The 23566-nt window shown below is 42.9% G+C and overlaps 2 protein-coding genes and 1 pseudogene across 4 annotated transcripts in view; 1 reads left to right on the top strand and 2 right to left on the bottom strand.

Moving 5' to 3' along the window:
• Positions 1-4: 4 nt before the first annotated feature.
• Positions 5-6816, bottom strand: LOC106578713 (FAST kinase domain-containing protein 3, mitochondrial-like; annotated as a pseudogene).
• A 1162-nt stretch (positions 6817-7978) lies between these two features.
• LOC106578694 (myosin regulatory light polypeptide 9) lies at positions 7979-14052 on the bottom strand. Its single transcript, XM_014157797.2, has 4 exons — positions 13962-14052; positions 11391-11604; positions 10733-10894; positions 7979-8503 (listed from the first exon to the last, which is right to left on the bottom strand). Exons 2-4 carry the CDS (start codon positions 11572-11574, stop codon positions 8331-8333), a joined length of 519 nt encoding a protein of 172 aa, XP_014013272.1. The 5' UTR covers positions 11575-11604; positions 13962-14052; the 3' UTR covers positions 7979-8330.
• Positions 14053-18781: 4729 nt separating this feature from the next.
• Positions 18782-23566, top strand: part of LOC106578695 (M-protein, striated muscle) — a 44529-nt gene continuing 39744 nt past the window's right edge. Inside the window, exons 1-2 of one of the 3 annotated variants that reach the window (XM_014157798.2) lie at positions 18783-19071; positions 19834-20059. In XM_014157798.2, the coding sequence (XP_014013273.2) occupies positions 19899-20059 (161 nt within the window). In that variant the 5' untranslated portion in view covers positions 18783-19071; positions 19834-19898. Of the gene's footprint in view, positions 19072-19833; positions 20060-23566 lie in introns of all 3 variants that reach the window. The other 2 variants (XM_014157799.2, XM_014157800.2) reach the window with 2 other exon arrangements.

Below are 23566 nucleotides of genomic sequence, written 5' to 3'. Positions count from 1 at the left end.
AGTGTTATAGTTGTATGACAGCAACAAAGGCCTTATTTGAGCCAGTTATCACCAACTGAGCCTGTAGCTGAGGGGGAAGATATTCAACAACCTCGGTCTTGTTCTGAAGCTTCTCAAATTCATAGTAAGGAATCTACAAAAACAAAAGACTTTATTAGTTACAGATGGAGCACTGAGAGCAAAGAGTAGATCCAAATGAATACAGACATGCTCTTTTTTGACAGAGTAGATGCCTAGAGACAGGCAGAACACTAGCAAAGATGCTGAAATCAGAATTTACAGCAGACAGAATACCCAAAAAGGTCAAATCATCCAGTGAAACGGGGTATTGAGGGTTGCGGCATGCATTTCCGACCTGAACTTCATATCCCAGAAGCCTCATGGCCTCTTTTCCCAGTAAACCTCTTGTGGCCATCAATGCAAACTGCAAGTACACAACAAACTAACAGAGCGCATGGGCCTGAATAAAATAGCTATAGTACAACAATTTTATCACCTACAGTGCATTCGGAAAGTATTCAGACCCCTTGACTTTTTCCACCTTTTGTTAAGTTACAGCCTTATTCTAAAATTGATTAAATAATTTTTTTCTCATCAATCTACACACAATACCCCATAATGACAAAGCAAAAACAGGGTTTCAGATTTTTTTGCAAATATATTAAATATAAAAAACATACTTTATTCACATAAGTATTCAGACCCTTTGCTATGAGACTTGACATTGAGCTCAGGTGCATCCTCTTTCCATTGATCATCCTTAACGGAGCCATGAGGTCGAAGGAATTGTCCTAGAGCTCCGAGACAGGATTGTGTCGAGGCACAGATCTGAGGAAGGGAAGCAAAACATTTCTGCAGCATTGAAGGTCCCCAAGAGCACAGTGGCATCAATAATTCTTAAATGGAAGACGTTTGGAACCACCAAGACTCTTCCTAGAGCTGAAGCAAAGTATAGAGAGATCCTTGATGAAAACATGCTCCAGAGCGCTCAGAACCTCAGACTAGGGTGAAGGTTCACCTTCCAACAGGACAATGACCCTAAGCAAACAGCCAAGAGAACGCATGAGTGGCTTCAGGACAAGTCTCTGAATGTGTTTGAGTGGCCCAGCCAGAGCCCGGACTTGAACCCGATCAAACATCTCTGGAGAGACCTGAAAATAGCTGTGCAGTGACGCTCCCCATCCAACCTGACAGAGCTTGAGAGGATCTGCAGTGACGAATGGAATAAACTCCCCAAATACATGTCTGCCAAGCTTGTAGCGTCATACCCAAGAAGACTTGAGGCTGTAATCGCTGCCAAAGGTGCTTCAACAACGTACTGCTTTGTCATTATGGGGTATTGTGTGTAGATTGATAAAAGAAGAAAACGATATAATACATTTTAGAATAAGACTTTAATGTAACAAACTGTGGAAAATGTCATTGTTTTTACCTCTTGAAGATATCGTCGATTTCACTGACAGGCAATACATATCCATCCTCATCCAGCTTTATTTCCACATCTGAAACAAACATAGGGGCCGGATTTGTCTTTGCACCTTTATTTTCAGTATAGGTATAACCATAACATTGTCTGAAGCATTGAATTAAAGGTTACATGTGTTGTATCTTAAAATGTGCTGCCTGCATTACTTAGTGTGTAGCAGTATGGAGTGAGGACTCAAAGTGAAGTAAGCACGGGCCCCTAGTAGATCCACCAGTCCAGTTTTCACATAGTTGTAGAGGTGTCCGTCAACCGGCGTCTCCAGAGACCGACCAGGAGTGAGGAAAAACTTGACATGGTACATAGGATGGAGCCTTGGGCCCTGGGATTAAAACAGGGTGTTAGAGGTGAATCAGAGGATAGTGTGCTAGGATTGCAACACTGCAGTTGAGCAGAAGTGGCAAAGCTATCATATACAGTTGAAGTCGGAAGTTTACATATACCTTAGCCAAATACATTTAAACTCAGTTTTTCACAATTCCTGACATTTAATCCAAGTAAGAATTCCCTGTTTTAGGTCAGTTAGGATCACCACTTTATTTTAATAATGTGAAATGTCAGAATAATCGTAGAGAGAATGATTTATTTCAGCTTTTATTTCTTTCATCACATTCCCAGTGGGTCAGAAGTTTACATACACTCAAATGTCCATTTGGAAGAACCATTTGCGACCAAGCTTTTAACTTCCTGACTGATGTCTTGAGATGTTACTTCAATATGTCCACATAATTTTCCTTCCTCATGATGTCAACTATTTTGTGAATTGCACCTGTCAATCCTTCAGCAAAGCACCCCCACAACATGATGCTGCCACCACCGTGCTTCACGGTTGGGACGGTGTTCTTCGGCTTGCAAGCCTCCCCCTTTTTCCTCCAAGCATAACGATCAAATCAAATCAAATGTATTTATATAGCCCTTCGTACATCAGCTGATATCTCAAAGTGCTGTACAGAAACCCAGCCTAAAACCCCAAACAGCAAGCAAAGCATGTGAAAGAAGCACGGTGGCTAGGAAAAACTCCCTAGGAAAAACTCCCTAGAAAGGCCAAAAACCTAGGAAGAAACCTAGAGAGGAACCAGGCTATGGGCGGTGGCCAGTCCTCTTCTGGCTGTGCAGGGTGGATATTATAACAGAACATGGTCAAGATGTTAAAATGTTCATAAATGACCAGCATGGTCAAATAATAATAATCATAGTAGTTGTCGAGGGTGCAACAAGCACGTCCGGTGAACAGGTCAGGGTTCCATAGCCGCAGGCAGAACAGTTGAAACTGGAGCAGCAGCACGGCCAGGTGGACTGGGGACAGCAAGGAGTCATCATACCAGGTAGTCCTGAGGCATGGTCCTACGGCTCAGGTCCTCCGAGAGAAAGACAGAAAGAGAGAAAGAGAGAATTAGAGAGAGCATATTTAAATTCACACAGGACACCGGATAAGACAAGAGAAATACTCCAGATGTAACAGACTGACCCTAGCCCCCCGACACATAAACTACTGCAGCATAAATACTGGAGGCTGAGACAGGAGGGATCAGAAGACACTGTGGCCCCATCCGATGATACCCCGGACAGGGCCAAACAGGCAGGATATAACCCCACCCACTTTGCCAAAGCACAGCCCCCACACCACTAGAGGGATGTCTCCAACCACCAACTTACCGTCCTAAGACAAGGCCGAGTATAGCCCACAACGATCTCCGCCATGGCACAACCCAAGGGGGGGCGCCAACCCAGACAGGAAGACCACGTCAGTGACTCAACCCACTCAAGTGACGCACCCCTCCCATGGACGGCATGGAAGAACACCAGTAAGCCAGTGACTCAGCCCCTGTAAAAGGGTTAGAGGCAGAGAATCCCAGTGGAAAGAGGGGAACCGGCAAGGCAGAGACAGCAAGGGCGGTTCGTTGCTCCAGCCTTTCCGTTCACCTTCACACTCCTGGGCCAGACTATACTTAATCATAGGACCTACTGAAGAGATAAGTCTTCAGTAAAGACTTAAAGGTTGAGACTGAGTCTGCGTCTCTCACATTGGTAGGCAGACCATTCCATAAAAATGGAGCTCTATAGGAGAAAGCCCTACCTCCAGCCGTTTGCTTAGAAATTCTAGGGACAATTAGGAGGCCTGCGTCTTGTGACCGTAGCGTACGTGTAGGTATGTACGGCAGGACCAAATCGGAAAGATAGGTAGGAGCAAGCCCATGTAATGCTTTGTAGGTTAGCAGTAAAACCTTGAAATCAGCCCTTGCCTTAACAGGAAGCCCAAACAGTTCTATTTTTGTTTCATCAGACCAAAGGACATTTCGCAAAAAAGTATGATCTTTGTCCCCATGTGCAGTTGCAAACTGTAGTCTGGCTTTTTTATGGAGGTTTTGGAGCAGTGGCTTCTTCCTTGCTGAGCGGCCTTTCAGGTTATGTCGATATAGGACTCGTTTTACTGTGGATATAGATACTTTTTTACCTATTTCCTCCAGCATCTTCACAAGGTCCTTTGCTGTTGTTCTGGGATTGATTTGCACTTTTCGCACCAAAGTACGTTCATCTCTATGAGACAGAACACGTCTTATTCCTGAGCGGTATGACGGCTGCGTGGTCCCATGGCGTTTATACTTACGTACTATTGTTTGTACAGATGAACGTGGTACCTTCAGGCATTTGGAAATTGCTCCCAAGGATGAACCAGACTTGTGAAGGTCTACAATATTTGGGCTGATTCTTGGCTGATTTCTTTTGATTTTCATGATGCCAAGCAAAGAGGCACTGAGCTTGAAGGTAGGCCTTGAAATACATCCACAGGTACACCTCCGATTGACTCAAATTATGTCAATTAGCCTATCAGAAGCTTCTGAAGCCATGACATCATTTTCTGGAATTTTCGAAGCTGTTTAAAGGCACAGTCAATTTAGTGTATGTAAACTTCTGACCCACTGGAATTGTGATACAGTGAATTATAAGTGAAATAATCTCTCTGTAAACAATTGTTGGAAAAATTCCTTGTGTCTTGCACAAAGTAGATTTCCTAACCGACTTGCCAAAACTACAGTTTGTTTACAAGAAATTTGTGGAGTGGTTGAAAAACTAGTTTTAATAACTCCAACCTAAGTGTATGTAAACTTCCAACTTCAACTGTAATTGATATTGATTTGTAGTAACTCCTTACCTCATAGAAAGGGCATTCAAGCTTCACAGTCATGTAGAGTTGGGCCAGTACAATCCGGTCAACCCCCATGCCTTGTTGTGGAACACAAATTAATTTACAATTGTTAAACCAAAGATACTGCAACAATTGCAATTATGAAGAAGAGTAAAGTAAATGTGGGGAAATTCCATGGTAATGGAGATTTTTCAGTTTAAAATATACCAAACAAGTCTCCCAAATGGCGCAGCAGTCTAAGGCACTGCATCGCAGTGCTTGAGGTGTCACTACAGACCCGGGTTCAATCCCAGGCTGTGTCACAACCAGCCATGACTAGGAGTCCTATAGGGCGGCGCACAATTGGCCCAGCGTTATCCGGGTTAGGGGAAGGTTTTACTTGACTCATCACGCTCTAGCGACTCCTTGTGGCGGGCTGTGTGCCTGCAGGCTGACTTCGGTTTTTCCTCCGACACATTGGCGCAGCTGGCTCCCGGGTTAAGCGGGTGTTAAGGAGCGCGGTTTGACGGGTCATGTTTCGGAGCACGCATGACTCGACTTTCGCCTCTCCCCAGCCCAATGAGGAGTTGCAGCAATGAGACAAAATTGTAATTGAAATTGGGAAAAAGGGGGTAAAACACAAAAAACATACCAAACAAAAACATTTATTTAAAGTTTAACAAACCATAGAACTATGCACAATGATTAGCTTTTAACAATTTCCACAGACAATTTTACAAAAACACATTTACAGGAAGAACTGTGCAGATACAAAGTTCGGTAACAGAATAAAATAGATTTTACCGTAATTCTGTTATCAAACTTTGTCTTTTTTTATTTTATTTAATGTGTAAATTGTTCGAAGCAGTCATTGTGCATAGAGTAGTATTGTTTGTTAAACTTTGAAATTAATGGTTTTTGTTTGGTAGTGAGTCTCAGCATAATTCCGTTACTATGGATTTGCCCTGTGGGCTTATCAACCAGGACGCAGGAGTGCAGCAGGTTGAGGAGTGTTCTGGGCTGGAAATGAGAGAAGCGTGCGTACAGGATGGCCTCCACATTCCCGGAAGACCTCCCCAGCGTTGGGCGACAGGTAGCCCAGCTTCCCAAACGGGATGATCTGCCTGGCCACTTGGCTGGTGCTCTAGATGTCCGCCCGGGAGACTAAGCTCTCCGCCACAGCGTCAAACACCGGTAGCGACAGGATGTTCAGGCGCCCAAAGTACTGCATCACCTTGGTAACTGTCTCTGGGTGGGAAGTGAAAGCCATCTTTAGCACTTGCACCATGACCTCCACCAAGGAGTGTGCATAGCGTTTAGGAGGTCCTGGTAGCTGCCCTCCTCCCCTACTCCTGCCTGCAGCAGTCCGTATACAGCAGTGAGCTCTGCTAGGCTCCACAGGCCTGGCTCCTGCTCTATCACCTGCTCCAGCATCCCACAGCCCGAGCCCTCCAGGGCCAACAGGGCCTGGCCGAAGGTGCACAGCTGTCCACGCTCATCTGGCTCCCATCCAGCCGCTCCTGGCACTCCGACACCAGCGTGCCCCAGGGGTCCACGTAGAGGTGTGTGCAGGCCAGCAGGGCAGAAACCAGCCCAGTCTCCGTCAGACGGCTAGAGTCCTGCTCTAGCTGGCAGCACAGCACACTGAGGGGTCCTTCAGGGTCAGCCACGCGGTGCAAGGCTGCCGCTGCCATAGTGTCAGACGTGATCTCCACAGTGTGGAGGTGTGCAGGACCTGTCTGGAGGGAGAGCAACTCCGGGGCGGTCCAGGAAGGCTTTCTCTTCTGCAACAGTGGGTCGGTGCAGCTGGCCGACTGACGTAGAAAGAGTCCTTGGACATTTTACATTCTAGTCATTTAGCAGACTTACAGTAGTGAATGCATACATTTCATACATTTAATTAATAGATTTTTTTTTTGTACTGGCCCCCCGTGGGAATTGAACCCACAACCCTGGCGTTGCACACACCATGCTCTACCAACTGTGCCACAGGGAAGACTGGACAAACTCATACAAGCTGGCTGACTGAGTCTCCGACAGCGGTCTCTGGATACAGCGGTCCACTGAGGTCCAAAGGTACGCCACACACAGGGGCTCCCCTACCGGAGCGCACAGAAGTCTGGAGATGCGACCCAGCCCGCCTGGAGGACTAAGGTGTGCCCTTGTCTGCCCGAGTAGCTGAAGCCTCGATCACCTTTAAAGCCATGGTTCAGTTCCAGGACTCACCGGGTGGTTCCAACCTGTATGAGCATGAGAACAGATTAACTTTCAAAGCTCTGTTAGTTACCAAAAAACACTGAAGGCACAGTGATGCCAAAATGTTGTTCTTTTACCCAATAAATTACTGGGAGGTTATATGGAGAGTGCAAGTCTTTTTATAGTTTAGTTACCAGAACCACTACAGTAAAAGATTACGTGCTGTGGAATATTTACATCGGATTCAAGTGTTCACCATAAACACAGGTTCATGGAATGCCCCATTAATTTTGATGTTAATTAACCCTTGCTTGCGGTTATCAAACCACACACACTAAACATACCATGACCTAGCCATACAGTTAGAAAATTCATGCAAATGTCAGCTTTTGGCCAACTAATACAGTGCAACCCATAATCTAACAGGGGATGCCACAAAACACGTTAAAGATCCAGCCACCGGTCAAGCGTGGTTCTGTAACGAAGGTGCTCAGTAGTGGCTGGCCCCGTTAAGTCAATGGGCTGGGTTAATATTTTTCACTAAGCCACTAGGGGGCACTACAATGCCAGGAGTTACCAAAATAGACTTACTGAAGTTAGAGAAAGTTAGAATGTATATTTCAGTGTAAATATGGGAACAAGAGAATTGTTAACAAAAACCAGTTAAGTGAGTGGTAATTGATTCAGTAAATTGACAATCTGTTACAGTATGGTTTGGTATTTTTTGCTGTAACTGTGCCAGATGATTGACAGCTGCTATATGCATCTTTTGGGAATTTATTAAAAATAAACTGAGGACAAGGATCTGATACATTAGTTTAGCATCTAGATAATGTCTCAGGCTGCATTTACACAGTTAGTCTAATTCAGATCTTTGGCCAATCCTTTTTGCTAGGTATTCCTCTGAAATGTGTTGTTGCCATCTTTAAGATGACTGTATAAAGATTTAATCAATTTTAGTGTTCTAGGAATTTCAAAATAACCCCGTCACCGTAGCTCTCTTTGACACGTCCACACACGCTAGGTGGAAAGGGTAATGACTGAGAAAAGTCCTTGTTAGGACATAACATACCAGCACAGGAAGAAGGGAACCATCAGCTTACTAGACAAGTCAGCATATTATTTCAACAGTTAAGTCATGATTTAAATAGGGTAAAGAATGGAGCAAAATACAAGTTGATAGAGTCATTTATTTAAAGCTTATATTTATTATAAATGTAAAAATTCAGCTAGACCAGACCATTTGAGTAGCATAGGAGCTTGCTTCCAGAGTTGCATTTTCCATTTCACGTCACAGACTAGTACATTGTTTTGCAAATTCACCATCACCCGCTACATTTCTTAATACAGATGTGCAAATCTGCCAGTATTGAAATGGGAGCTCACAGATATGTCAAAGCCATTGTTTCACCTTACTAAACATGGATTTATTAGAGCTGAGACATGCAGCAAGATGGTCTAGCTGGGGGTAAAAGAGTAGAGGGGTCAGAGAGAAACCAAAATACAACTGGCATGGCTGTGGCCTTAATCGTCCTTATCCTTGGCTCCGTGTTTTAGGATGCGTGTGAACTCCACATAGTTGAAGTTGCTCTTTTTGTCAATGGGGGCCTCCCTGAAGAGCTCGTCCACCTCCTCGTCTGTGAAGCGGTCACCCATTGTGGTCAGCAGCTCTCTGAGGTATTCCTCCTGGATGACACCTGAGGACAGACAGGGTGACAGTGAGACAGGTATGCGAAAATGCCCATGTCATGGTTACTCCGCTCTTGTGATGATGCATGGGTTATTCATTTGTTGACTCACAACCAACCCATCAGCATTTTTATTTTGTTTTTTTAAAACGCCAAGCATCTGGCCAACCCAATATGAAACAAAAACATTATCAAAGTTGACAGAAAGCATATTTCTGTATTTACAATCCACAGCCCTCTCAAGGGTGATATTTTGAAATTAAGTTTTGGGGGTAGGTATACTTAAGGAAATAAAACAAAATGCCCAATGTGCATTTGTAAGAATGAATTTCCCATATGGACCAGAGCCCTCACCTTTTAGCCTGGTAAATTTCTATGACAAATCCTGGGGCAGGCCAACTCCCTTTATCCTGAATAAACGGCCGGTTTATCTTAGCCACAAGTTAAGGACCAATGAAATCAGATACCCTCCCTCTCGCAAAGATGGTCGTCATCCCCTTCATTTGAGGAAGACACCTGATAAAATATGAAATATTTTTTGCGTAAAAAAATGGTAATGTTAAAATACCTATCACATTACACATTGAATGGCAGCATTTGCATTCCAAACTGTTTTCACACTATTGTATTTAGAAATGTGCAAAAGGCAAACTGACAGCCAACCAACCATTGACAAACCATCGATGGCAGTACCCTTTCAAATCAAGACTGGCAGCCATTGCTAGTTTTATTAAAATTGCCAGGGTTGGAGGTTCCAAACCCTTCTATAGATATGTCTATGACCGCAACAACGTGTTCCACAGATAGGAGTGATAGGAGTGGGAAAAAGCACACGAAAGAGCATTTACGATAAGAAATAAAAACACAGCAATTCTACAAGCCCATTTAACACCGTAGCCTTCTGACATTTTGAAACCAGCACAAATTAATATGACAAAGTGGCCCATGGATTGATGTTTCAACATTGTCTAAGAGTTTGGCGTACGACTAGCCATGTGCAACATGCACCCTCAATTAATTACAAGCCTGCTAGAAATACAAGCATTCCAGGTCAGGCTTCAGCTGTACTACAATGGATGCGCAATATCCAACGTAGTACAGATGAAGTCTGAGCATTTAAGTACGCTCTCTCAGAGGACCTGAGCCCTAGGACCATGCCTCAGGACTAGCCGGCATGATGACTCCTTGTTGTCCCCAGTCCACCTGGCCGTGCTGCTGCTCCAGTATCAACTGTTCTGCATGCGGCTATGGAACCCTGACCTGTTCACAGTGATTATTATTTGACCATGCTGGTCATTTATGAACATCTTGGCCATGTTCTGTTATAATCTCCACCCAGCACAGCCAGAAGTGGACTGGCCACCCCTCATAACCTGGTTCCTCTCTAGGTTTCTTCCTAGGTTTAGGCCTTTCTAGGGAGTTTCCTGCCACCGTGCTTCTACAACTGCATTGCTTGCTGTTTGGCGTTTTAGGCTGGGTTTCTGTACAGCACTTTGAGATATCAGCTGATGTAAGAAGGGCTATATAAATAAATTTGATTTGACCTGGAATGTGTAGCTAACTGAAGCTGGTTAGCTTTATAAAAGCCTGAGTAGATCTAGCTTGCTTCATAGTATACCACTCTGGTTTCATCATTTTGGGACTAAACCCCTGGAAGCCATGGTTTAACCCACCGGACCCAATGTTACTGGGACAGCCCAAACACCCAGTCTATGCAGCTAAGAGAGACTCCTCAGGAATTGTATCTTCATCAAGAACCCCACACACACACTTACCGGTCAGGCAGATGGAATCTAAGAATGAGGTCTGATACCAACAGGCTCAGTGAGTTTCTAGCCACAAGCCATCGACTGCTGAGCAGTTGAACCGGACTGAGCACACACACCACAACTGCTGCCACCAGACTAATTATACAGCTCCATTTATACACTTGCCCCCCACTACATGTGGAAATGGACTAAATTGTGCCTTCCTGTATAACTTACACTATGTTTATTCTATTCTACTGCCATTTACTTTGTTCGTATTTAATTATTGTCGTTGTTGCATTGTCGAGAAGGAACTTGCAACTAAGCATTTCGTTGGACCATGCATAGGACTAATAAAACTTGAAACTTCTCTACACAACTACAGCATTCATTATCAGTCTCTATAACAGTATGAATTTATACAGGCCAACACTCCTTTCCACTTGGAATAATTCCTTAAGAAAAACCCAATGATTTGTTATAGGCTTACCTGTGCCTTCTTCGTCAAAGCAGGCAAAAGCGTTTCTGATGACATCCTCAGGATCTGTGCCGTTGAGCTTCTCTCCGAACATGGTGAGGAACATGGTGAAGTTGATGGGCCCAGGCGCTTCAGTCATCATAGCCTCCAGGTAATCATCAGTCGGGTTCTTCCCTAAAAAAAAAGACAAACAGTGCCACATTAGAACAGATTGCATTCAACTCCCTGTCAACAGCAACCTAGTTTTACAATAGTATCGGCATAAATGGTTTCAATCATATAAAACAATGGTAACAGGGTGGTAGGGAATGTTGGACAAATGCATGTTCTTTGTGAATGCATGACTGTTTCAATGGAATGCCTCTCTCCTAACGCCAACTTACCAGCTGGGAGACAAACCCAACCTTAGCCTGGGGGTAAATATACTGTATCACCTTACATAACAAACCTAAACCCTTCAGCAAGACAGACTGGGTCCACAAACACTACAAAGTTTAACACTAAGCATTGAACAAAATATATGCAATCATTTAAAAGGGAGACCAACACAAGCACACTCAAAGATATCACAAATCATCCAGTGCCCCAGTTTCACATCGAGTGAATCAATGTCCAAGAGAAAACCATGGACAGATTTCAGCTCAGCTAAGGGGGGGCTTCAGATACACACCTAGTGAGGCAAGCATGTCATGCAGATCCTCCTTGTCAACAAACCCGTCGCGGTTCTGGTCGATCATGTTGAAGGCCTCTTTGAACTCCTGGATCTGAGACTGGTCAAACATGGCGAACACATTGCTGGTAGCGCGCTGGGGACGCTTCTTGGTGGTCTTTCCCTTGGCCCTTTTGCTTGACATTTTGGCTGTTTTGTGCGTTTACCTGCAAGGCTGAAAAGAGAACATTCCTGAATAAGACCACAGCACCAGATTTGTAATATCCTAAAAAGTTACTTACCCTTACCATTTCAATCAGACTTAGAAATAGTGTTTTGATGATGTCAATTAAGTTTAAATCTAGGGACAATAACATTTGAGGATACATAAGGGTCTACGAAAACAAGCAGGTAACCTGGCTCATGTCATTACCCAAAATAAGATTTGACTAGTCATGCCCAGCTTTCTGTGGCTATGGGCTAATCTAATTCGGACTCTGGCAAATTATTCCCCAGGGATGTGTCCTCACTGTGCTATAAATGGAAATGTTCTACTGCTGTGAAGGTCGTTTCTAGCTGTTTCCTTTGCACAGGATAGGATAAACTACAGATGTGAGAATAAATTCCCTTTTCAGGCAAGTTCAACAACGTCTTATTCAAAGAGGAAGAGGGCCACTGCCTCTAATATGCCTTCCTTCCTAGCAAGTAAGAGGGAGCCAGTGGTCCACGCCATTGATTCACTATTATGGCAACACGGCTGTATAAGACTGATTCAGTGACCTAATTTGAGGTTGAACAATGATAGGGGACTGAATTCAGACTTAAGTTCTTTCCAAGACCACATCATTTTCTATTGAGGGTAGGTGAGAAATCTAGTGACAGTCTAGGCATCATTAACATTCTATAATAATATTTCAAGAAAGAATTTAGGGGGGGAATCTCATGAACGGGGCCTATAAACTGCTGCCAGCTGTTAATACTTGCATAACCGAAAGTAATGTAGATAGTATCGTAGAAATTAACATGAAGCACAAATATCAATTTGCACAAATTTAGAATGACAGAAATAAACCAGATAGACAGCTGACATTAGGACTTGTGTTCTGAAAAACATTAGCATGAGCAACAATAATGGAATCTGCAGTTAGCCTTCAAAATAAAAGACACCCATTGAAACGGATGCAAACCAATACAAAAGTGTAACCATGCCACAATTGGACTAGATAACGCTAAACAAGGTTTGAACGTTATACAAATAGTTATAATTTGACCAAAAAAAAAATTATGATCTAGTTGCACTGTATGCATTTGAATTCAGAATTTCATTGGGGGCATACTTATAAATAAGCACTCTACAGACTAACCTATGAATTGTTCTCCAATGAAATGGGGTATCAGCCTACCCAGTGACTCACAGAACACAACTTGGTAGAGTTAAAACAAATATTAGCATCTTAGCTCTTATTGTGGGACTCTGAAACAAACACTGGAAGTCATGCTAGCAGATAGCGCAATGACTGGAAGTCCATGGGTAACACTAGTTAGAGGTAGTTTTGTGAGCCAATGCCAACTTCCTTCATACTGGACAGACAAATAGAATCCACAAGTTAATCTGACTCATTGCCAAAATCCTGAAGTATCCCAGTCAACCTATGTGTATGGAACATTAATATTGTAATGTACATCATGACCTATGTGCACCCATGAAATTGGTTATCACCCTACTCAAGACACTCACAGAACATTACTATGTAGAGTTTCCACAAGTATTAGCATCATAACTCTTATTGTGGGAGTGAAAGGAGCAAAATTAAGCTCAGTCAACCAATGTGTATTCCACAGTCAAATTCCAGCTATAAGAGCAAAGACGCTAACATGTGTAAACTCTACAGTTGTGTTCTTTGAGTGTCACTGAGTAGGCTGATAACTCATTTCATAGGTGCACAACAGACTAGTGCATAGAAGTATGACCTCAATTCAACTCTGAATTAAAATACAGAGCTGATTTCAGATTTAATTTTATGGGGTCAAACTAACGGTATTTTGTTGAACTTCTAACATGCCAACCTTGTTTAGGATGATCTAGTCCAATTGTGTCATGATTCCACAATTTTTATCCGTTTGCATCAGTTACAATGGGGAACTTTTATTCTGAAGGTACACCACCGATTCCACTGTTGTTCACGCCGGTCGCAACACACTGGTGACGTTAGCGACATTGAGATAAAAACATTACGAATCCCAGGACGTCCGCTACGCTAGTTACTTTGTGTTGGTACACATTTGCGTCGTTATAATACTTAACCAGCTACCGTACGGTCTGTTATATGTAATTTAAAACGTTAAATATGCTAGTTAGAACAAAATGTTATTTATCCCCATGCAGGAAATACTGTCATTTTGGCAGCTAACAAAACGATTTAGCTAGCTTGCTAACCCCGCTAACTAAATCAGCCAGAAAACACATACATTCATATTAACACGAGTGTAACTTCGACATTTTAAGCTATATAACTGACAGTTCAAACGTAGCATGGAATTAACAAGTGAAATAATACTTCTTACGTTCAAATAAGCAAATATAAGACCTACCTAATTCCGGAAGAAAAAAAATGGATAGTTAGTTAGCCCGTGCTGCCCTCTCTCTCAACCACCGCCCTAACTTCCTAATAATGGTTTCGCACAGGAAATGCAGGCCAAACCAACTTCGGGAAATGGGGAGGACTTTAATATGTCTAAATCATTTGTATTCAATTATATTTTGCACCGTACAATAAAACAATACATATTTAGATATGTCTTTAATGTCTTTTAGCTTCGACTATACATAGTTTATGGAAATGCTCGTAAATCATTTCATTTTTACTTTGGTAAACCCCCACGAGGTAATGGTGTTTTCTCAAAAGACATTCTTGACATATGCCCAAATACGGAGAAAATAAATGCATCTTCCTGTGCCTAATCATGAGTAAGATAACGTTGCTTTGGTGACACCATTTGAATTATATTAAAACTCGGATTTACTTCATTTCACAAAACAGAATGAATATACTTAAGCCATTTTCAACACTTCTACATTTTAGTCATTTAGCAGAAGCTCTTATCCAGAGCGATTTACAGTAGCGAATGCATACATTTCATACTTAAAAAAAAAAATTCTCCGTACTGGTCCCCCGTGGGAATCGAACCCACAATCCTGGCGTTGCAAACACCATGCTCTACCAACTGAGCCACACGGGACTACAATTTTAGTTGAGCCCCACCCCCTTGTCAAAGGCCAAAGGAACAGCAAACGTAATTATTATTATTGATTTATTTGTACCAGGCAAGTCAGTTAAGAAGAAATTCTTATTTACAATGATGGCCTACCAAAAGGCAAAAGGCCTCCTGCGGGGACGGGGGCTGGGATTAACAATATATATATATATAAAAACTCAGCAAAAAAAGAAACGTCCTCTCACTGTCAACTGCGTTAATTTTCAGCAAACTTAAGATGTGTAAATATGTGTATGAACATAACAAGATTCAACAACTGAGACAAAAGAAGTTCCACAGACATGTGACTAACAGAAATTGAATAATGTGCCCCTGAACAAAGGGGGCGTCAAAATCAAAAGTAAGAGTCAGTATCTGGTGTGGCCACCAGCTGCATTATGTACGGCAGTGCATCTCCTCATGGACTGCACCAGATTTGCCAGTTCTTGCTGTGAGCTGTTACGCCACGCTTCCACCAAGGCACCTGCAAGTTCCCGGACATTTATGGGGGGAATGGCCCTAGCCCCCACCCTCCAATCCAACAGGTCCCAGACGTGCTCAATGGGATTGAGAGCCGTGATCTTCGCTGGCCATGGCAGAACACTGACATTCCTGTCTTGCAGGAAATCACGCACAGAATGAGCAGTATGGCTGGTGGCATTGTCATGCTGGAGGGTCATGTCAGGATGAGCCTGCAGGAAGAGTACCACATGAGGAAGGAGGATGTCTTCCCTGTAATGCACAGCGTTGAGATTGCCTGCAATGACAACAAGCTCAGTCCGATGATGCTGTGACACACCGCCCCAGACCATGACGGACCCTCCACCTCCAAATCGATCCCGCTCCAGAGTACAGGCCTCGGTGTAACACTGTCTTAGGCGTCTCACAGTACAGACATTGCAATTTTTTGCCCTGGCCACATCTGCAGTCCTCATGCCTCCTTGCAGCATGCCTAAGGCACGTTCACGCAGATGAGCAGGGACCCTGGGCATTTTTCTTTTGGTGTTTTTCAGAGTCAGTAAAAGGCCTCTTTAGTGTCCTAAGTTTTCATAACTATGACCTTAATTGCCTACCGTCTGTAAGCTGTTAGTGTCTTAACGACCGTTCCACAGGTGCATGTTCATTCATTGTTTATGGTTCATTGAACAAGCATGGGAAACAGTGTTTAAACCCTTTACAGTGAAGATCTGTGAAGTTATTTGGATTTTTACGAATTATCTTTGAAAGACAGGGTCCTGAAAATGGGGCCTTTCTTTTTTTGCTGAGTTTATATAAATATAGGACAAAACACACATCACGACGAGACAACACAACACTACATAAAGAGAGACCTAAGATAACAACATAGCAAGGCAGCACACATGACAAGAACATGGTAGAAACATGGTAGCAACACAACATGGTAGCAGCACAAAACATGGTACAAACATTATTGGGCACAGCCAACAGAACAAAGGGCAAGAAGATAGAGACAACAATACATCACTCAAAGCAGGTACAACTGTCAGTAAGAGTGTCCACAATTGAGTCTTTGAATGAAGAGATTGAGATAAAACAGTCCAGTTTGAGTGTTTGTTGCAGCTCGTTCCAGTCGCTAGCAGTAGTGAATTGAAAAGAGGAGCGACCCAGGGATGTGTGTGCTTTAACAGAATGTGGGATGTGTGTGCTTTAACAGAATGTGACTGGCAGAACGGGTGTTGTATGTGAAGGATGAGGGCTGCAGTAGATATCTCAGATAGGAGGGAGTAAGGCCTAAGAGGGATTTATAAATAAGCATCAACTAGTGGGTCTTGCGACGGGTATAGAGAGATTACCAGAATTATCCCTAATAGTGCTATTTAACTACTTAATAGTTTGGTTGTTCACGGTATGAGCTATTGCTAGTTTACTACTATGATCCAATAACCATCTTTTAAATGAAAAAGGAATGCATTCTGCCTGTTCCCAAGAGAGCTGGAATGGTTCTTAGTCTGTTGAACAGTATAACACTTTCTTCATCAGCAAGTTCAGCAGATGGGAACCACTACAATGGCAGGAAAGAGCAATGGCGAACTCATCTTGAGAACATAATGTGTTCATGTTTACTGAAAGGAGACAGCGGGTCGCTGCTCCAAACTGGGATGGTGAGGAGAGCTTAACATGGTTTCATATTCACCAAAAAACAAGCTCTAGGCTATGTCTAAACAAGTAACAACAATACATTTTTTCAAGCATTTCTCGGATCCATGAAGACAAACAATAACATTAACATGTATAAAATAATAGCAAATCTCTAGACCATTAAACCAATACGAACACACTTGATTCAGTTCATTAATAAGCCATTGATTAGTGAATTTAGTGGGTTGTGCCTGTCTGACCAAAATCAAAGAATCTTGCCTGGAAACATGACCTCATATTGCACTGCCCATATTCAACCACTTGAGGGTACTAGTCTCATGGGGGGGGGGGGACTAAAACAAAGTTTCCATTCATAATTACAATCGATCAACTTCCAGTAGAAGTTTCACAGAAGACTTACCTGAAATTATTCTGACTCTCCATGATCTAACACGCCCATTCCTACCCACTGGTCAATAGTAGTGCACTATATAGGGAATAGGATGCCATTTGGGCTCCCGAGTGGTGCAGTGGTCTAAGGCACTGCATCTCAGTGCAAGAGATGTCACTCTAGTACCTGGTTCAAATCCAGGCTGTATCACATCTGGCTATGATTGGAAGTCCCATAGGGTGGTGCACAATTGGCCCTGTGTTATCAGAGTTTGGCTGGAGTAGGCTGTCATTGTACATAAGAATTTGTTCTTAACTGCCTAGTTAAATACATTTGGAACTGCAGGTTGTCATAGGATGAAGTCATTAGCCCACCATTTTATCACATTCCTGGTTGGGAAGGCACTTGAGCTTTAAATGGAAGAGTGAAGAATTCTTTGAGGAAAATATCCTCCATATGAGTCAAAAATACAGTGCTGTCAGGTAATTGGGGGTTATCTTTAGATTAGAGTAAATTACTGTAGTTTTAGTTTAAACCCTATTGAAAAGCAACACAATTTCCTTTGATGTTCAGTCACACAAAGACAGCTGGTCTTTTGTTATGTTGTATGTACCATAGAGATATGTGATTCAATATGACATTCTATTGTAAATGTACCTCCATAGGTGTCTGATTGGTCAATGCTCTCTCTATCAGTAGGAACTACTGAAGATACAAAAAAAAATGCATTCATGATCTGTATTCTGGAAATAGCATTATGAAGACATTTGTATAGTGATGCAAGGAATAAGGCATAGGCTAAAAGTGGATGACCTGTCTTGGAAAGTTGTTCAAGCAAAGAAAGAATCACAGACTAGTGATCTTATAGTGTTTTGTGTAATCTGTAAAATCCTTCATCGCCTCATAACAAAGCAGGAGCCATAACAAAGCAGGAGCCTTAGTATTCAATCACTACTCAGAGGATGTCACATTTGTCAGTTTCATGTGCAGGGTCAAAAGGCTATTGACTGCAATGAGTAGGGCTCCAACCACATGATAAAACATGGGTATGTGCTCTCTCTCTTTCATGCAAGCACACACAATGCTAACTGGCATTTGTTATATGTGACACAGGCAACAATAGCATGGCTATAGTTAGTGACAGACACAGCTGAAGCTCTCTTAGATATTGTGAGGAGCCAAGACAACCGTGTGAAGTGTAGGATATTGATCATTGGCACAATATGAGACGAAAATTACACAATTTATTCCCTTTTAAGATAAAGTCCAAGTTATGGGGTCAGCCCAATAAGATTGATCAGAGTAGTATATAGGGCTGCCAGGCAACCAGAAGTTCAGGTGTGAGGCCTAAAGTGACCTTTCTAAACGTGAATATGATACAATGACAAAAACCTTGATAGTCATTAATACATCTAAGGTCTTCTGTACGAGAAAATACCCATGTTTAAATAGCAAATGTATAAAGTATTCCATTAATGGGACACTGATGATGGGTTAGGCTATACTCTTTCCAATAAGTGGTGTCAAAAATACAGTAACACTGACTGATGATGAAAGGCTACACATTGTTTGTACAGTAGGCCTTGTCTAAAATATAGGCCAACAGGTAGAGAGAGTAATTTTTGGCTTTGTAAATAGTCACACTCGTCAATGACCAACATATTCAAACGTCGCTGGAACTAGGTTGGGTCTGCTGCTCTCTTCCTAGAGCTGTGATAGCTTCAATCCGCTATGCACTCGTCTATATTTATCGGGCCTCCACGCCATAAAAGGACGTAACTGCGGTTTGGCCATTCTATAGAGTGCCAATATTATTTTTGTTGTGTAGACGGCTGCCCTGTCCTCTGCTACCGCACACACCTGCGGCTTTGCCTGGATATCAAGCTTCGTTGACTTACACCTGCAGTTGGATCACTTTTTACTTTGCTTTCAGCAGTTGGTGGCTTTTGGGCCTAGGTAAGTTATCGCGATACGAGTAACTGTTACGATTTCTGCTTCATCAGCAAAATAGAAGTAACCAGAGGTAATTTTTTCATAATTCGTTGTTGAATATTATTTTATGTTTAGTGTGCATTTTGATGGTGTGATTGTTTGCAATGTGAATCCTGTGCTATGCCAGCCTCAGTCGCACACTGCAATTTGGAATTTCAGATTCACAGGCTCTTCTCATATTAAAATCATGCCCTATTGGATTGAACAACTACTGAACCAGTGCACCTGTTGCCCTCCACTCATGTCAGTTAACATACTATGCCTATTGCCGTTTAGAACAGTATTTTCAAAGAATCTGGAAATCCATTGGTTTCCATTAACAGGAAATAGCCTTAGGCTACATCAGTCAAGTTATTTGGAAAAACCCTCAAAATATTTTAATTCTACATCTACTGAATCAATTTGGCAAATTTTACTATCAGGAAAAAGTTGTGCATTTTATTCCTTATCCACTGATGTTGATAAGTAGGCTACACTTGAGTTGTGTACAGAGCATGAAGATATTGATCTGCCACAATCAATATAATTTCCCCCCTAATCCAATAGAGACAATGAAGGTCATGACCTTTCCTCTGTGATTATTTCAAGTAACATAATACAATAACAACAAATATCATCAAGACAAACTGTAAATGAAACTGAAACATTAAACAACTAATAGCTTACAAAAGTACATTTCGCAACAATGCTTTAACTGTATTGAACAAAACCATTCTCAAACACTAGCTAAGCAGACAGGCAGACCACAAGAGACTGAGAATTCAGTGCTCGTGCCAGGAACACCGTGAAGGATGTCTGGATCCATACCTTTCTACCAGAAACAGCACCGCCACTATGACCGTGGCTACCGCAGCAAGGAGGTGGGGTCGGCTGTTAGCCAATACCAGTCGAGCAGCAGCAGCAGCTATGCCATCCACAGCAGAGCCAGTGCCAGTCGCAGTGCCAGCAGGGGGTAAGGAGGAGCAGGATGCCCTGCAGCACAGTAGCTCTGGCCCATATCCATGCATCCCCTCCATACTGGTGTTAGAAGATGGCCCTGCTGCCCTTGTAACCCCATCACCCCCACCCACCTTACTTCCTATCTCATACTTCTGGCAACTTTTCCCATGCCATCCATGGCCTCCACATCAGTTGGTCATGCTTAGTAACCCTCATTTCTCTGCGTTAAATAATTATTCTTCTACTTCCTGCTTCTACACCTGCGGTATTAATTTTTGACCACTCCCAGTAACATTCTTCAACCTTATCTGTTTTCTCTAAAACCATTCCACAAATATAATATGTCTGTGAATCCTGCATGAAGTTCCAAGTAGCCCGTTGCATGGATACTGTGTATATCGTTGTCTGTTGCACACTGCTCTGTCTGCTTTTGAACTAATGCACTTTTTCTTTTAAGACAACCTTCTCCTAGTTCCCACTGTAGCTCAGTTAACCAGAAATAGAACATCTCAGATTCACATCGGCTAAGTCGTCATAAATGTTTGGTGCAGGCTGGGTATAATCAAGCTTTAAAGGACTGCACTGTGTTGCATAATGAAGTGTTATCGGCCTTTGCCATGGCCTATAGACTGAAATAACATCCTGACCCATGCATACCATGTCTTTGGAAATGTGAGCTGTGGTGTAGATTCACTGCTCTAGTTGTCTAAACCCCAGTTTTAATGGTTTACTTCCTTGGTCTTGTTTCCCTATTAAGATATTTTGTTTTTATTTTATTTATTATTTATTTCACCTTTATTTAACCAGGTAGGCCAGTTGAGAACAAGTTCTCATTTACAACTGCGACCTGGTCAAGATAAAGCAAAGCGGTATGACAAAAACAACAACAGAGTTACACATAAACAAACGTACAGTCGATAACACAATAGAAAAATCTATATACAGTGTGTGCAAATGTAGGGAGGTAAGGCAATAAATAGGCCACAGAGGCGAAATAATTACAATTTAGCATTAACACTGGAGTGATAGATGTGCAGATGATGATGTGCAAGTAGAGATACTGGGGTGCAAAAGAGCAAGAGGGTAAGTAATAATATGGGGATGAGGTAGTTGGGTGTGTTATTTACAGATTGGCTGTGTACAGGTACACAGATCGGTAAGCTGCTCTGACAGCTGATGCTTAAAGTTAAAGAGGGAGATATAAGAATCCAGCTTCAGTGATTTTATAAAAAACAAAATTGCAATTCGTTCCTGTCATTGGCAGCAGAGAACTGAAAGGAAAGGCGGCCAAAGGAAGTATGGGGTTTGGGGGTGACGAGTGAAATATACCTGCTGGAGCGTGTCCTACTGGTTGGTGTTGCTATGGTGACCAGTGATCAGAGATAAGGCGGGGCTTTACCTAGCAAAGACTTATAGATGACCTGGAGCCAGTGGATTTGGAGACGTTTATGTAGTGAGGGCCAGCCAACGAGAGCATACAGGTCGCAGTGGTGGATAGTATATGGGGCTTTGGTGACAAAACGCATGGCACTGTGATGAACTACATTCAGTTTGCTGAGTAGAGTGTTGGAGGCTATTTTGTAAATGACATCGCTGATATCAAGGATCGGTAGGATAGTCAGTTTACTAGGGTGTATTTGGCAGCGTGAGTGAAGGAGGCTTTGTTGCGAAATAGGAAGCCGATTCTAGATTTAATTTTGGATTGGAGATGTTTAATGTGAGTCTGGAAGGAGAGTTTACAGTCTAGCCAGACATCTAGGTATTTGTAGTTGTCCACATATTCTAAGTCAGAACCGTCCAGAGTAGTGATGCTAGTCGGGCGGGATGGTGCGGGCAGCAATCGGTTGAAGAGCATGCACTTAGTTTTACTAGCATTTAAAAGCAGTTGGAGACCACAGAAGGAGTGTTGTATGGCGTTGACGCTCGTTTGGAGGTTTGTTAGCACAGTGTCCAAAGAAGGGACAGATGTATACAGAATGGTGTCGTCTGCATAGAGGTGGATCAGAGAATCACCAGCAGCAAGAGCGACATCATTGATATTTACAGAGAAAAGAGTCGGCCCGAGAATTGAACCCTGTGGCACCCCCATAGAGACTGCCAGAGGTCTGGACAACAGGCCCTCTGATTTTACACACTGAACTCTATCTGAGAAGGAGTTGGTGAACCAGGCGAGGCAGTCATTTGAGAAGCCAAGGCTATTGAGTCTGCCGATAAGAATGCGGTGATTGACAAAGTCGAAAGCCTTGGCCAGGTCAATGAAGAAGACTGCACAGTACTGTCTTTTATCGATGGCAGTTATGATATCGTTTAGGACCTTGACCGTGGCCGAGGTGCACCCATGACCAGCTCGGAAACCAGATTGCATAGTGGAGAAGGTACGGTGGGATTCCAAATGTTCGGTGATCTGTTTATTAACTTGGCTTTTGAAGATTTTAGAAAGGCAGGGCAGGATGGATATAGGTCTATAACAGTTTGGGTCTAGAGTGTCTCCCCCTTTGAAGAGGGGGATGACCGCGGCAGCTTTTCAATCTTTGGGGATCTCAGATGATTCGAAAGAGAGGTTGAATAGGCTAGTAATAGGGGTTGCAACAATTTTGGTGGATAGTTTTAGAAAGAGAGGGTCCAGATTGTCTATCCCAGCTGATTTGTAGGGATCCAGATTTTGCAGCTCTTTCAGAACATCAGCTGTCTGGATTTGGGTGAAGGGGGGGGGCTTGGGCAAGTTTCTGCAGGGGGTGCTGAGATATTGGCTGGGGTAGGGATAGCCAGGTGGAAAGCATGGCCAGCCGAAGAAAAATGCTTATTGAAATGATTGATTACTGTAGATTTATCGGTGGTGACAGTGTTTCCTATCCTCATTGCAGTGGGCCACTGGGAGGAGGTGCTCTTAATCTCCATGGACTTTACAGTGTCCCAAAACTTTTTGGAATTAGTGCTACAGGATGCAAATTTCTGTTTGAAAAAGCTAGCCTTAGCTTTCCTAACTGACTGAGTATATTGTTTTAGAGAGCGTTTGACAGTGATGAGGGGAGGTCGTTTGACCGCGGAACCATTACGCACGCAGGCAATGAGGCAGTGATCGCTGAGATCCTGGTTGAAGACAGCAGAGGTGTAAATAGAGGGCAATTGGTCAGGATTATATCTATGAGGGTGCCCGTGTTTACGGATTTGGGGTTGTACCTGGTAGGTTCCTTGATAATTTGTGTGAGATTGAGGGCATCTAGCTTAGATATTTAGGATGTCCAGGGTGTTAAGCATGTCCCAGTTTAGGTCACCTAACAGTACCAACTCTGAAGATAGATGGGGGGTCGATCAATTCACATATGGAGTCCATGGCACAGCTGGGGGCTGAAGGGGGTCTATAGCAAGTGGCAACGGTGAGAGACTTGTTTCTGGAAAGGTGAATTTTTAAAAGTAGAAGCTCAATTTGTTTGGGCACAGACCTGGATAGTATGGCAGAACTCTGCAGGCTATCTCTGCAGTAGATTGCCACTTCGCTCCCTTTGGCAGTTCTATCTTG

Source organism: Salmo salar, chromosome ssa19, assembly GCF_905237065.1.
Source record: "Salmo salar chromosome ssa19, Ssal_v3.1, whole genome shotgun sequence".
Classification (NCBI taxonomy): Eukaryota; Metazoa; Chordata; class Actinopteri; order Salmoniformes; family Salmonidae; genus Salmo; species Salmo salar.
The sequence above is the reverse complement of the archived record's forward strand: the minus strand, read 5'-3'. Positions and strand labels throughout refer to the sequence as shown.

Coding starts and splice junctions, on each gene's coding strand:
- LOC106578694 (XM_014157797.2), bottom strand. CDS start 11,574: ATGTCAAGCAAAAGGGCCAAGGGAAAGACCACCAAGAAGCGTCCCCAG. Junction 10,895..11,390: donor TGACATGCTTGCCTCACTAG/GTGTGTATCTGA, acceptor CTTTTTTTTTAG/GGAAGAACCCGACTGATGAT. Junction 8,504..10,732: donor CTTTGACGAAGAAGGCACAG/GTAAGCCTATAA, acceptor GTCTGTCCTCAG/GTGTCATCCAGGAGGAATAC.